General features: G+C 41.1%; 1 protein-coding gene across 1 annotated transcript in view; it reads left to right on the top strand.

Annotated features, from left to right (window-relative positions):
• Window positions 1–15,754, top strand: part of MYO3B (myosin IIIB) — a gene marked incomplete at its 5' end in the record, with an annotated part of 536,872 nt that overhangs the window by 162,434 nt on the left and 358,684 nt on the right. Inside the window, one exon of the mRNA XM_006141497.1 lies at window positions 14,752–14,907. Coding sequence (XP_006141559.1) covers window positions 14,752–14,907 — 156 coding nt within the window. The remainder of the gene's footprint in view (window positions 1–14,751; window positions 14,908–15,754) is intronic.

The following is a 15,754-nucleotide window of genomic DNA, read 5'->3' as shown; positions in this document are numbered from 1 at the left end:
GTGCCCAAGATCCCGAGAGGAGAATGGAGGAGAAGGGATTGCGGCGTGACCATCCCTGGGGGGTGATTTCTCGCTTTCTGTCTCTATGTCTCTCTCTGTCTGTCTGGCGAGCGCACGCACCCTATAGAGAAAAAAACCTCTCCAAAAAAAAAAAAAAAGAACTGAAACGAGATAAAAGAAGTGGCAAATAACGGGCCTTTCGAGCCCTTGAGAGCTGGGTAAAAGATAGTGAAGGTAAAAGATAGATTTTTATGTTCACAGAGGTTTAGCTACAGGTTCATCTATTAAATCTAAGTTTGCCTGGAATTCCCCTAAGTTTGCCTGAAATTAGTGACCCCTCCCCTTTCTTTGTACATTCATGACTTATCTTCCAGTTATACAACTACAAATATCTTATTTCCCTTCCCATTTCCTCAGTTCGGACTGTGTACTTCCTAAAGGAATATCCCCTCTCTAATCTACTCTCTAATGTGGTGCCAGTTTGCTTTTTTTTTTTTTTTTAAACATTTATTTATTTATTTATTTTCTGTTGCCATTTTCAAGCCACTAATTCAGGACTTGAACCATGGTCTGCCATGTGAGAATCCAGCACCTTAACCACCATGCCAGTTTGTTTTCTAAAGCAAAGATCTAATTGTGCAATCTCCCTGCTCAAAAACTCCATTTCAGGTCTGGTTCTGTGGCCTACTGATTAAGGGAGTAGGATCGTACATGACTGCCCAGTTTGAATTCTGGCCCCAGTGGGTTTGAAAATAGGCTGGGCACATGTGCTGTGTGTCCAGAATTTTGACAGGGTGGAGAAATGGAAAGTGATCACACCTTATTGTGGGGTGCTTTCTCCCTCTCCCTCTTTACTTGTCTTCCTTTCTCTGGCAAGTACATGCATACTCTGGCAAAATGAGAAAGCAACAACCAAAACAAGACAAAAATAAGAACAGTTCAATGTGGCTAAGAAAAAATGTCCAAGATTACCCACAAACAAGGCTTTCCAGGTTCTGAAGATATGTTTCCAGCCAGATTCACACACCCGTCCCTATTACAACTGCATTATTCCTTTCTGTTCTGTTTCCTGTATGATCTTTGCATTTTATGCCAATGGATTTTCCCTAGGTGCTGCTGTACCTCTACTGGGAATGTCCCTCCCTTACACTTTCTGTAAATATTCCTTTGTCCCTTAAGACCCAAGTATCATTTAGCATGTGAATCACTTGTCCTAGCTACAATTGTTTACTTCAGCTGAGCCTGTCTAGTGCTTACACATTTTTTTCTTTTTAAAAAGTAATTTGCTAGATGGCACATGCCCTTGTTGGAGAGACAGAATGAGAGAGGGGGGGAGGGGAAGTGCAAAAGCACCCCCCAGGGAGGATGTCTACCCACAACCCCTTCTCCTCCTCTCTGCTCTCAGATTTTTGGGCATGACACATGTGCACCCGGAGTGTTTCTCAAGCCCTTGAGTTGAGGACTTGAATTGCACAGTTGGCCATTTGGAATCCAGCCACCTTAACCACAATGTCACCAGCTGGCCCCATGTTTACACTTCTTAATTTTGAATTATCATCATTTATGTCTATGTGTTTTCTACTACTTGTTTCTGTTGGGTTGTCGAGGAAAATCGTGATATCTTTTTCTATGCAAAAATGCATAAGTGACTTTCCTGATGACTCAATAAAGTCCATGACAGCAAACATCTCATTCCAGACATCTTTTCCCCCTCGCACTTTGTATAGAGCCATTCACAGTAAATATCTAGACAGTTTTTGAATAGATCAATGACTTCAGTTTCACCTGATCTCCAGATATTTCATGTGTATAAGTTCAGTTTTATCCGAGATGATACATTTCTTATGGATGAATGTATTATCTTTGTTGGTTCTTTGTTTGTTTGTTTTTGTCTTTTCTTCTTAGTGGTCAGCCCAGGCCTAGGGTGGTCCTGAGCCTGAAATGGTCCTGTGCTCTCCTGACTGCTCATTTCTGGAGGAGATGGCTGGGCACTATCCATTCCTTCCCCTTGTAGGGAGGAAATGCATACAAATGAGAATTGTGGATTTAATTCAGGGCAAGTGGCAAGGAGGATCAAGGGAAAGAATACAATTCATATATCCCCAGGCACTTAAGCTTGGACTAAGAAGCAGACCATGACTGTTTGTCAAAATGGAAATTGATTTTTAAATCAAGGAAATTAGCCAGACACTCAAAATCAAGAGTACCCAAAGGCTTGCACTTGAAAATGCCAAAGTTCCTTGCTTTTGCTGAGTTGTCAGGCTCTAAAAGTCCTCTTCTCTAGAAGTTTAAAAGCTCTGATTGGGACACACACTATCAAATAGAAGTTTTGTTCTCATGGTAGGAATCACACTGAGAGAAAGTAATTAATGGGTACAGTATCATTCAAATCTAATTCCAGGAGCCATAGCATATTAACATTTCATTGTTGCTATGATTTGAGTATGTTCCCTCCTAAATTCAGGTGTTGCCTATAAGATTAAGAGGTAGAGTCTTTAAGAGGTGAATAGGCTATGAAGTCTCCTTCCTTGTGAATGGTATTAGGTGTCCTTATAAAAGGGCTTGATGGAAGGAGTTCATCTTGCTCTTCTGCTTTTTACCACATGAGGATACAGCATTCCTCTCCTTTGGAGGAACCACCAAAGGAGGCAGAGGGTAGCCTTAACCAGACAACCAAACCTTCCAACTGCTTCATATTGGACTTCCTAACCTCCAGAACTGTGAGAACAAACATTTATAAATTGCCCAGTTGCAGGTATTATGTTATCGCAGCACAGACAGACTAACACACTTGTGTAGCACTCATCCTGCTAATTGGGTATGTCAGAACTATCTTCCTCCAATGACTGACTGTATCTTCAGCACCTAGTACAGTGGCGGGTCAATAATATTTTATGAGAGTGCAGGAGAGGAAGAGAGAGAGAGATAGGCATTTTGGACAGCGTCTTGCCTTCAGTGATCTTCCTGCCCCAGTTAGCCAGGATTACAGACATAAGCCACTATACTTGGCTTAATTAGGTTTATCAAAGAACTGAACCCAGGCATCCCATGTGGCCCCAACCTTGCATAGTAGCACCCTCTGCTTCTACCTACAGCTGGGCCAGTGCTGGCATTACTGAGTGTACCAAGCACAATATGTCGAGTATCTTATTTACTTCCCACAACATTTATGAGCATTTAATAGATTAAGAAAAAAGAAGAAGAGAAAAAGAAAGAAAAGAAAAAGAAACTGAGGTCCAGAGAATTCAATTAAAACTTGCACACCATCATATGTCTATAAGATAGTTAGGTTTGGGCCCTGCTATGATCGTGTACTCTGCATGTGTCTGCCTGGCAAGCTGAGGCCACAAGGGAGGCCCAGATTTGATTCTCAGACTGTTCTAAAAATCCAGGCACAGTGACATATATCTGTGTTCCAAGCTACTTGGGAGACTGGGACAGGTGGATTAAGAGCTTGCAGCCAGCAACATAGTAAGACCTGTCTGAAAGAGAAGGTGGTGTGCCTATGGCCCCAGCCACGTGGGAAGCTAAGGCAGGATGGCTGTGTAACAGTGAAGCCTTGTCTAAACCACCCCTCCTCCCCACATACACAATACCTGCTTCTTTCTTAAGTGTCATATTACTGCCCAGTACTAAGCACCAAACATTTTTTTTTTTTAAGAATTATTTTATGTTAACTTTATTTAATTACTTACTTATTTTAATTTGACCAGAGAGGAACAGAGCGAGAGAGAGAAAAAGTGAAAGTGAGAAAGAAAGCCACCAGGTCCAGAACTCAAACCACAGTCGGCCATGTGGGAGCCCAGCACCCTTAACCACCATGCCACCTATCGCCACCCCCCCAAGTTTGTTTTTAAAGAATTATTTATTTAATTTTATTAATTATTATTCTTTCAAAAATTTAATTACAGAGAGAGAGTGAAAGGGAAAGTGAGAAAGCAAACTGCCAGGTCCGAGGCTTGACTTGTGAATGACCATGTGGGAGTCTAGTACCTTAACCACCATGCCACCTGGCAGCCCAGCACCAAACTTTTGCTAAATAAATGAGTACATCCATCATGCTTAGGAGAATAATAAATCTGGCGATTAAGTATATTGTTATTTTAATACATTAACAGACTTTTTTCTATCCAACTGAGTTTTATTTGTTGGATAATAAGCATCTTTCAGCTAGAAAAACACTAAATTCAAATAAATATATTATAAAATGAATTAGAGTCCAGTTAAACTTTATTTTGGGGGAGGAGACACCACAGTTCTACTCAATTAAGAAAAACATTTTTACAGTTCAGAGTTTCTTTATTAATTTTTTTTAAGGTTTTTGCCTTGGGCATGTGTGCTCGCCAGAGAGAAATAGAGCAAGACGGAGAGATGGAGAGTGAGAAATCACTCCCCAGGGAGAATGGCCACCCTGTAATCCCTTCTCCAGTCTCTCCCTGGGATTTTTGCAAATGCATGCACAGGGACCTGACGTGATTTTCAAGTCACCAGGTCTGGGATGCAAACTGCAGTTGGCCATGTGGGAGTCCAGCACTGTAACCACTATGCCATCTCCTGGCCCCAATTCTATTTTTTTTTTTTTTTTTGCCATAGGGTATATGTGCTTGCCAGAGAGATACAGAGCACAGAGAAAGGGAAAATGAGAAACATCCCTGCACACTCCCCAGGGAAGAAGGCCATAACATAGTCCCTTCTCCTCCATTCTCCTCTTGAGATTTTGGGCATGCATGCACACATGTCGGTGTGATTTCTTTTAAGCCATTGTGTCCAGAGCTTGAACTATGTCAGCCATGTAGGAGTCCAGTGCCTAGCCACTATGGCATCTGCTGGCCCCAGAGTTTGTTCATTTTTAACACCTATTATTACAAGAATTCATAGGGATTAGGTTCCAGAAGCTCAGGTTCCTTTCCACTGGTTCTTCCAAAGTGACTTCTTTGTGTGCAGCAGGCTGGCGCTTCAGCTGAAACTGGTACCTTTCTTTTTGGCTTCCTTCTTTTTCTGATCGTTTTCCTTCACACATTTTAGGAAGCTATCTCTGCTCTTAGGGTAATTAACATGTTCAATATGCACATTAATTTTCTAGGCAAGAATCTTGCCCCTAACTTGTTTGTTTACAACAATGCCAACAGCATGCTGGGTAACATTGTAGATGCTTCCAGTTTTGCCATGGTAAGTTTTGTAGGGCATTCCTTTCTGAACAATATCCATACCCTTGATTTTCTAATGCCATCTTTCTTGTAGATTTGCATTTTTGTTGCCAAAGGGACTCTATGCTTTAAAATATCTAGAGAACATATGTCAGGTGCCTTTCCTTCCCTGTGTGTTTGCCATTTTGGTGACTTACTGGAAGATGGCAGTTCTGGCCAAAAGGTCAACAGACTATTTTTTTCTGCAAGACAAAAATATCTTTTAAAGGGCACTATCAAGTGATGTAGTGGTTAAGGTGCTGGATTTCTATGTGGTTGACCATGGTTCAAGTCCTAGATCCAGCAGCTTGAAACTCACACTGGGCTCATATGCATGCATGCCCAAAATCTCAGGAGGAGAATGGAGAAGGGATTGCAGCATGGCCATCTCCCCTGGAGGGTGATTTCTCACTTTCTGTCTCTCTGCCTCTCTGTCTTTCTCTCTTGAGAGTACATACGCCCTTTAGCAAAAAACTCTCTCTCTCTCAAAAAAAAAAAAAAACTTTTAAAAAATGGATTTGTCAGCTTCTGGATTATCTTGCTCTGACTCATACATAGTTTTCGTAACCACTGCCTTCTGGATTTTGCCACTAGTTCTTCTTTTGCTTGCTCATTATTTTCCTGGGCTGTTGCAAGCAAATGTTTTCTTAATTTCCACCTTAAGCAAAGACCTCTACAGGAAACTGAGGCCCAGCCCTGGTTTGCTGCCCAGGTCTAGGGCTGACCTGTGGCCAATCTCCACCCCTCACCGAGGCCTAGGAGAGATCCTCAGTTGTACCTGCAGCACTGGATCCAGATTCCTGGAAATGGCAACACTGTCACCTGAGAGATCCAGCCCTCACAGAATTCAGCTAAGAGATTACTTCTTCCCAAGCCCTTTGACCTAGAGGGTGGTATTTGAACACAGGCTAACAATCCATCCACTGAGCTAGTTGCCAAGGCTGTACGAGAAAGGAATGCTCATTTTTTCTGGCACCCTGACTATACCACATGGCTGGAGTTACTGGGAAAATATTTTTAATTGAAAAGTGTTTTTCATAAAAACCCAACTAAAAAAGAAACAAACAAAAAAGGAGTAAGAGGTGGTGACTTGGGGCCACTAAGCATGTTTATTCTGATTCTTCTGCAAATGCCCTGTGGTACCGTAAAAGCACAACTCCAACAGAAGATGGAAGTGCCAATAACGACAGTTAAATAACCACCTCAATCAGCAGGCCTTCTCTTGGCTTTTCCTTGGACTTGCTTCTGTTTACCCTTACCTGTGCCCTATCCAGACCTGCTGCTTGGCTATGGCCCATCTCACTTCACCTCTTTTAATCATATGCTTATATAACGCCCTCTGCTTTCTCCTCCCTGACTCATTCTGCCCGTGGTATATCTCCCAGCTATGCCCTTTAGCTTATGCCCAAGCAGTGCCTAAAGTTCTAAAATTCTGTTTTATTTTTTTAGAGATTTTTGCCTTTGGGTGCATGCGCTCAAGAGAGAGAGAGAGTGACAGAGACAATGAGAGAAAAAGTGAGAAATCATCCCCCAAGGGGGATGGCCACACTGCAATTCATTCTCTTCCATTCTCATCCTGGGGTATTGGGCATGCACGCATGATTTCCAAGCCATGATTTTCCTGTATTTTCAAGTCTGGGAGCTGAACCACGGTCCAGCAACATAACCACTATGCTATCTGCTGGTCCCAAGGCTCTAAAATTTTTATTGCCACATCTCCTTCCTTCCCTAAAAACACAACCAATTAGGCTTTAAAAATATATATTTATTTAATTGTATTTATTTATTATTATTATTTTTTAATTTAACCAGAGAGAGACAGACAGAGAGAATGAGAAACCAAGCCACTAGGTCCAGGACTTGAACCAGGGTCAGCCATGTGGGAGTCCAGCACCTCAATCACCACACCACCTGCTGGCTCTAGGCTTTTCTAATCATTTAATATTGTTAGAGGAGGATCAGAGACATAGAGTAAAAAGAAGAACCCACATTGACAGATTTCGCTTAGGCTGCAACTCTGAGCCATTATAGGGTTACACATTGCTCTCTGTTTGAGGGAGAGCCTCTAGTCCCGGGCCCTGGTTTTGCAAAGGATATCTTTCTAGCTACTTTGGGATATAGCTCTTATTTCTGGAGGTACATTTTGTCACATCTGCTCATAAATTGGCCTTTTGGCTTCAAACCATCCTACAGATTTATTCCTTCTTCACCTTCTTTGAGTCTTCTCTAGATGAGAAAAGTTATTCTCTATTTCAAGCTTCCTTTACAGTCTCAGGTTTCAGAAAATGCAGTGTTCTTGCCTTCTCGTGTCCTTCCTGGGCTCACTGGAGCTCACTCTGGACCTTCAGTTGCACAGCTTTGTCTAGAGGTCAAGTTGGCTTGATTATCTTTTTTGACTCTGCATCTGGGTCTCCTGTGCCAGGATTTCAGGCAGAAGGGCAGCTGCCCTCTCGTCCTGTAGCTCTGCAGATTCTCTGACTTTGCCATACAGGATCTGCGCCTTCACCCACTTTTTAAAAAGGACTCTAAGCTTCCTCTTCTTAAACCCTTCATTCCACCTTCTCGGGACTCCCCAACCCCCAAGCAAATACTGACGGTTTCTGTCTAGATAACTATTGACTTTTCTCACTGAGCAATGGCTTTCACTTACCTGTTTGAGACGGGGACCCTACTTCTCCATCTCAGGTGTGACTTTAGCACACAATTTCAATTTTTATCAGTGTGACTGAAACACCACCAGGGGTTGGTTGGCCCATGGCCTAGTGGTTAAGGGAACTATATCCCACATAGTCAATTGCACTCTGGTGGTTTGAAAAACATGTCAGGAGCATATATGCCCCAAATCCAAACAGGACTGAGAAATGGAAAAAGATTGCAGCGTGAGCATGTCCTACTGGGGGCCCCCCCCAACACACACACACACACACACACACACACACACACACACACACTTCCCTGTCTCTCTCTGGAGAGCACATGTGTCATCTGGCAATTAGAAAAAGAATATAGCACTGAATCTTACATGTGCAAATTTCAGGAAAACTAGAATGCAGTTAAATATTCCACCAAAAAGGAAAGTGATGTTTCACTAAAAGAACACATGCAATGTCAAGTTTCTCAGCCTGCTGCCTTTAGACGCATTAGTCATTTTGGGAAAATGCTTGTGTTTGTCATAGTCTTGTCTTCCAGAATGGAAATTTTCTTCTAAGACAGAGCACCGTGGGCTCTGATATTTAACCTATAATTAGTGTATCCTCTGGAGGATTTTCTCCTCTTGATGTAGAGGCCTCTTTGTCAATCAGGCTTCTGTTTGATGATGATAGGAACCGCAGGGCAGCGCAGTGAATCACAGGGCAGGAAAATGTTTGCTCAGATGAAAAACGTTTAGATATTCTGTACCAACAGGAGCACTTCACAGTCTCAGTAGTAAGCCTCCAAGTAAACAGCAGAAAGTATAAAAGACAGACTATTTATTAAGAAATGAGGAGAGACATAAATCCTTCGTTTAGATCCGGTTTTGCCCCAATGTGTGGAAAAAGATTGTTCAACCTCATGCTTTATCTCACCAAGTTCATCAGTATTTTTAGCTTTTGCGTTTTCAGCTGCTCTAGATCAAGTGTGTTTTATTCATCGGTAAATATCAGTCCCCGAGTCTTGATAAATAGCTCCCCCTTGCAGGCATCCAGGTTTTGGGTTATAAAATGGCAATTTACAGTGACAGAACAGCTGTGTCTCGACAGCATTATCGTCTGGGGGCAAGAGTGCCCAGGCATCGCCAGCTCCAGAGCCCGACCTTGCTTCTTGTAAGAACCGTCTCCTTTTTTCCTGTTTCTGGCAGAAGCCAGGCCAGGCAATCACTGCAAATGGCTGCAACAACCTGTGTTTAATGTGGTGACACTAATGAATTCTGAGAATCAATCTTCAGCCAAGAAAGCATGATAGAAGGTACTAGACTTTCAAATTAAGTAATGGATTGATTTCCTTCAAGACTGAAATTTGTCCCGTTTTCTTCTAGTAGACTTTTGTATCATATTCATGTCACCTACCAGGGTCTTATAAATCCGGGTTGTTGGCATAGGTCTCATGGTATAAATAAAATTTTTATTCTGTTGTTTTGTCTTCACACGAACCACATCTAGATCCAAATGTTAAAAAAGAAAAAATATGATCCAGGAATAGAAGAAAGAATTACTTATGATTTGGGGGAGGTGGGAGGTAATGAAGTGGTTTTTCTACATTTAGTTCTTTTTTTTTTTTCCTTAAAGACCACCTCTTGTCAGGTTCCATTTCTTCCAGCTCAATTTCCCTGATTTGCTGGATTTCAGGCACACACCGTGCTCAGTGTTAGGTTGGACCAGGAATGTACCAGAGCCTCCCATGTGGTCCCAGCCTGCAGGTTACGGTGTTTTCTTAGCACATCCACCACAGCTGGGCCTACTCTTTGCTTTCTTTCTTTCTAGAGTAAAAGACTATGGGAAGAACTGAGCTTGCAAATTTTCCCAGTTTGAGAAGACTCTCTTCTACAGGAACAATAGCTTACAGATGTTTCGGATGTGATAATAATTTAGGACTCTGAGAGTCTCCCCTCAGTGCACTGAGATGAGGACTTGGCTGCCTAGTTCAAAAATAAGCAACTCGGGACCAGCAGTTAGCGTAATGGCTATGTCGCTGGACTCCCATGTAGTTGACAGCGGTTTGAGTCCCAGACCCGGTGACTTAAACTCACGCCAGGCGCGTGTGTGGGTGTGCCCAAGAACCTGAGAGTAGAATGGAGGAGAAGGGATTGTGGCGTGGCCATCCCCCCTGGGGGGGTGATTTCTCACTTTCTGTCTCTCTGTCTCTCTCTGTGTTTCTGGCAAGCGCACATGCCCTATAGCAAAAACCTGTCAAATGTAAAAAAAAAAAAGCAACTCGTTTTTTACCACAGATATCCCAAGGATGTCATTTCTGAGGCTCAGCAAATAAAAACAAAACAAGTTCTATGGCTAAGTTTGGAAACATGGACTCAAACAACATTAAGCTCTTCCTTTACCCAAGTACTTATAAGAACCTTCAATATGCTCATAGCATTGTGAAACTTCAAATTTACCTGGTTTAGACAATCACTAATATTCTCATACTTTTGGCCAGGAAACTAGTGGTTTGTTGTTGTTGTGTGTGTGTGTGTGTGTGTGCTTTATATGTTTAGTACTTCACCCAACTCACTACCTGGCTCCAATTTCCCATATAGAATTCAATATTTCATGCATCTTTTTCTAAAAACTGCCCCATCTCTCACTAGGGATAGATGTTTCACACCTGGAATTTATAACTCATGATTTAATAAGTAATCTTGAAATGAATAAGTTTATTAGAACTTCTTATTTTACATGTTTACTTTCCAAATCAGGCTCAAGAGTTCTATCTTGCTTTCTAAAAGGATATGGAGGGCTAGCAGGTGACATAGAGGTGAAAGAGCTGAATCCGACACGGCTGGCTCTATGGTTCGAGTCCCAGACCCAGTGGCTTGAGGATCATGCCAGTGTGTGTGTGTGTGTGTGTGTGTGTATGTATGTGTCCAAAATTCCAAGAGAAGAATGGAGGAGGGATTGCAGCATGGCTGTCTCCCCTAGGGGTTGATTTCTCACTTTCTCTCTTCTCTGTCTCTCTCTCTAGTGAGCACATGCACTCTATAGCAAAAAAAAAAAAAAAAGGACACGGGGCTATCAGGAATTCTAAGGATCCCAGCAATCATCTGTCTTCATTCCATCTTCATCCACTATATCCCTGCCAGGAACCGGAGAAGATGGAAATGATGAACAGACAAATAGTACCAATTTTGGGCACCAAATTGCAAAGTTTTACGTAATTGTGGTCTTATCTTAGTTAACACTAGTAAAGGGACTAAAGCCTATAGTTGTTCTTAGGCATTTGAAGGAGGCAGCTTAGGAGCTGAAGGTGCATGTTCTGGTGGCCTCCTGAGTTATTGGCTACACAGCTCACCTGATCTTGCTTCTTGCATTGCTGATCCACTTCTCCAACTGTGAAATGCTTTTTACCTCTTCACCAATCTAGTTCAATTTATCAATAGTTCCAAAGTTTGTCCCAAGCTCTAGCTCAAGTCTTACCTGTTCTACAAAGTCTTCCTCGACTAGAGCTCCTTTGTACCCTCTTCTACTACTGCATAGCCTCCCCTCTCCCATGGCAGTTTTGCACATTGTAGCTGTACTGTTTTAGAAGTTTGTTTTCTCTTTGTCATCAGAGCAAGAGAAAGGCGGGCAGTTAGCTGCGCACAGCGTCTCACCCCACCATGGCCCTGCCCTCAGCTACCCAGCTAGTCGTTATTATAGGCATGTTTGGGGACAGTTGTGCCCAGGTCAACCCAGAATCTGAGCTAAGGCCTCCCAACTGGCTCTGATGTTGCACAATGGCTTTCTACTGCCTGCACCACTGCTCCCGGGCCTGCGATATCATTTTTGATAACAGAAAAGGAAGCGTCCTCTAGTGGGAGTCAGAGGTTAACCTTAGCACTATAAGGATTTGACCTCAGTTTCCTCACTCCTCACAAGAAGAGGTTAGATTAGTAAGCCCCAGTCCCTGAGACCTCTGAAACCTTATGCTTTTGTGTTATTTCTTATTCCAAGTTTATAAGCAAACATCAGCTTTTGCTGTTTTCTGTTTCTCTTGTTCTTCCATCTTTCCAATTAAATGCCAGATCCTTGAGGAAAAAGATCATAATTTCTTATGAATTAATTTATATTGGCCAATTCTGGTGCTGTATAGTCTGCCGAATAAATGACGTCATATGATTCCAATGCCCTGATAGCTAATATCACGACTTTCAGCCATAACTTCCTCTAAGAGGGAGTGCTCCACTATTTATCCGTAAAATAATAATTCCATTTCAGACAGACTCTGTTTCCTCATGAGAAAAAAGTATCCATGAGAATTTTAGAATAAGCTTATACCCTCAAGGTCTTCGTGGCCTTCCCTTACGAACCCTCCAGTGCAGTTGGATATGTCACAGCTCTGTTTAGCATTCTTCCCATATACACACTTTCAATTTTGCTGATCTCGTGGTATGACAGTCACCCCGTTCCAGTTTTACTGAGGGAGCTAACAAATCCTCTTAATCATTGCTTCCAGAGTGGAATCCTCACCATCTTCTTTATTTTGGATTTTCAGGACACAACATATTCACTTATTACTTTCTTCCATGTCTAATTCTCTCCATTATTCACTCTTTTCTCTTACTTCCTTTGTGATCTAGAGATCCTCTCCAATATACCAAATGATTTTTTTTTTTTAAGAGAGAGTGACATTTGTTATAGGGCACATGTACTCATCAGAGATAGAAAGTGAGAAATCACCACATTGCAATCCCTTCTCTTCCATTCTCTTCTTGGGAGTTTGGGCACACATGCACATGTACCTGGGGCAAGTTTCAAGCCTCCAGATGTGGGACTTGAAATGTGGTTGGACATGTGGGAGTCCAGCAACACAACCATTACACCATCTGCTGGTCTCTATTCTAAATCTTACAAGCTTGTTGGAAGCCTTGCTTCTCCAGTTATGCTAAATTATGAAACAAGATATACCACCTTTATTGCATCACTAGACTTCAGTGGAGACTTATTATTATTATTTTTAAAGAGTCTGGCTCTATTCAGCCAGCCCTTTTTTTTTTTTTTTTTTTTTTTGCTACAGGGTACGTGCGCTCACCAGAAAGACAGAGAGACAGAGACAGAAAGTGAGAAATCACCCCCCCAGGGGGGATGGCCATGCCACAATCCCTTCTCCTCCATTCTCCTCTCAGGATCTTGGGCACACATGTACATGTGCCTGGCGTGAGTTTAAGCCACCGGGTCTGGGACTCAAACTGTGGTCAGCTAAGTGGGAGTCCAGCAACATAGCCATTACGCTAACTGCTGGTACCCCAAGACTTATTTTTATAAGGTTAAATGGAGTATGGGTTTCCCCATCTCTCTCTCTCAAACCCTATTCAAAGAGCTTTACTCTCTGAAATATTATTTTCAGGCTTCACCTGGAACACTATCTCAAAGAGGAAGATAGAGTTAGCTCCAGCCCCCTTACCCCTTCACATGCTTATCACTTTTTTTTTTTATTATTATTTGCTGCCCCTCCCACCGTTAGTCTCAGACCCCTGAGTTTGCTTAGTAGAAGTGTTGGGATTAATCAATAGGTGGTTGATTTCGTTTCCTGTCAAGGCAAAGGTGGTGTTTATAGTCCTGCAGGAGGCAGAATGGAGATAATTCAGGTTCCGTTGGCTTTTCTAGCTCAAAGCTTCAGTTCCAAGAGATAGGGAATCCCCTGAATCCATTCTAAAATGAACACAACTGGGGAATTTGCTAGATATCTTTTCAGGACTAGGAGGTGAGGGATACAAAAATGTTTTGAAATGAAAACTGCCAAGGTTAAAGATTTTTTTAAAAATTGAACACTTGAGAGTTGTTTTAAAAACTCTGCTTAAGTGTTCTGAAAAGACGTTCAAGGTGAGACTGAACTTTTTACCATTTGTCAATGCATCTCAATATTTAAAATATGTTGTATTTTAGATGTTGCTGGCACTCCACTATTGGGAAAATGAAAGATGTTTATTTCATGGAGTGGGCAGAATGGCATCCAGAATTTATCCTAAGCCTCCAATGGGAGCTAAAGACCGATAGCTAAAAGGGTAGATGTTGAAATGTCTTCCTTCATCAAGGGCAGCTACTCAGAATAGAAATGCAATGGTAATTGGAGGGGTATTCTTCAGATTCAATTTCCTTGTGTCAAAATCATCTTTAATGATACAGCACATACAGCAAAATATACTAAATCATTGTTTTCTTTGAAAAGGGCGTTGAATCCGAAACAGAAAGTGGTTACACTGGTGCGGTTTTAACCAATTTACCACAGAAGGGTTTAAATGCAACCCAATTTTTACCATTTTGAATGGACTTTTTGTTCCCTGTTTGCATAATTCTATTGCAATTCATCTGAATTATATTGTAGTCACTTCCTGTTCTGAGGTTTTTCTGCTTCTTCAGAAGGCATTAGAAGTCAAGCTACTGAACTTTCTCTGGAGGTTTCTTTATGATTAGGTTTTTTTTTTCCCCTTGCAATCTCCTAAATACATTTTCCACACCACCAAATAATGGATATTTTATATGCTAGGATTTAATTGAGGTGACAGTATTTTATTCTATATGCTTCTAAAATAAAGAATATAGACTAATTAACATGACTCCATTGAATACAATTTTCTATAATGAAAATCAGACACAAAATGGTCAGACCAGTCTATTTTATCAGTGGTTTTAGTATTTAAAATTAAATTGATGGTAAAAATTGATTGTATTTTCAATATTTACTTAAACTATGATATATTTCTGATGTTTTAATTTATTCAACTAATAGGGAATTCTTTTTTCTATTTTCTGGTACACATTAATACAAAATGAGCCACGTAAGACTAATGTTCAGGTTTTATAAATGAGCTTTGTCGCCTCCTCTCTCCCATAATCACAGAGGAACAGGGAGTCTAAGATTGTACTTTAGATTGTTTGTTGATTTTTGCAAACAGGTGTCTTATAAAGGATTTTGAAAAGCGGCCTTCCGTCACACAGCTCCTCGACCACCCATTCATTAAAAGTGCGCATGGAAAGGTTTTGCTTCTGCAAAAACAGCTGGCCAGGATCGTCCAAGACCAGAAACATCTAAACCCAGTTGCTAAAACCAGGTAGGGTACTTGGTGTTGTTCTGCTTTCTCCCTCTGGTTATTTATAAAAATGGCATGTCATGTGTTTTGATTTGCCTGGCATTATTACTGGTAATGAGCTCATCCTTGCATTTTTGAGAGATTCATTTACATGACATTAAGTACTCCATGCCCAGTGATGACAGTCGAAGAGCTTCAGAAACAAATTGCTCATTTGTGCTGTTATGGCTAATTTTTCTCAAATGGCTGAAATCTCACTCTACCCTTGTGTTTGGTTAGCTCTAGTTAAAAACCAACATATATTTATATATACAGATTTCATATAGATGTGGATTTTTTGAAACTGATAAAGCAAACTATTAATATATGAAAATAGCCATAATTGAGACTGTGTTAAAAAAATCTTTGTGTCGTTGTTGCAGACTAGAGAGCAGAAATGCAGGTTGTCAAGTGATTTGGGGGAAAATTAAGAGTTTAATACTTTTTTTCTATGTGCTCTAAGATTCTTTCCTTTTGGTTAAAAATTTCTTACAGTCAATTTATTATTATTACATGATCTTTTTCATATATAGTCTACCTAAAGCAACTCTGATTCCTAGCCCCCTTTACAGGATAGTTTTGTTTGTTTGTTTGTTTGTTTGTTTTACGCTTATTTTCAGGGGCAAGTACTTAGTATTCTGTGTTGGATCTCTAAGAAATAGATCTTTGATTTCTGTCCAGAGGGTGGCAGAATTTCTCTTTTAAAAAATTAAATGCAAATAAACCTGCTTCTTCTGCTCAGCAATTATTTCGTTTTATAAAACTGGCCAGGATACAGATAAGCTCCAGTCCATTATTATTAAAAGAACATTCAAAGTACTGGAGGTGA

This window comes from Tupaia chinensis, unplaced genomic scaffold (genome assembly GCF_000334495.1).
Source record: "Tupaia chinensis unplaced genomic scaffold, TupChi_1.0 Scaffold000056_1, whole genome shotgun sequence".
Taxonomy (NCBI): domain Eukaryota; kingdom Metazoa; phylum Chordata; class Mammalia; order Scandentia; family Tupaiidae; genus Tupaia; species Tupaia belangeri.
Note: the sequence above shows the minus strand (reverse complement) of the source record. Positions and strands in the feature narration are given on the sequence as shown.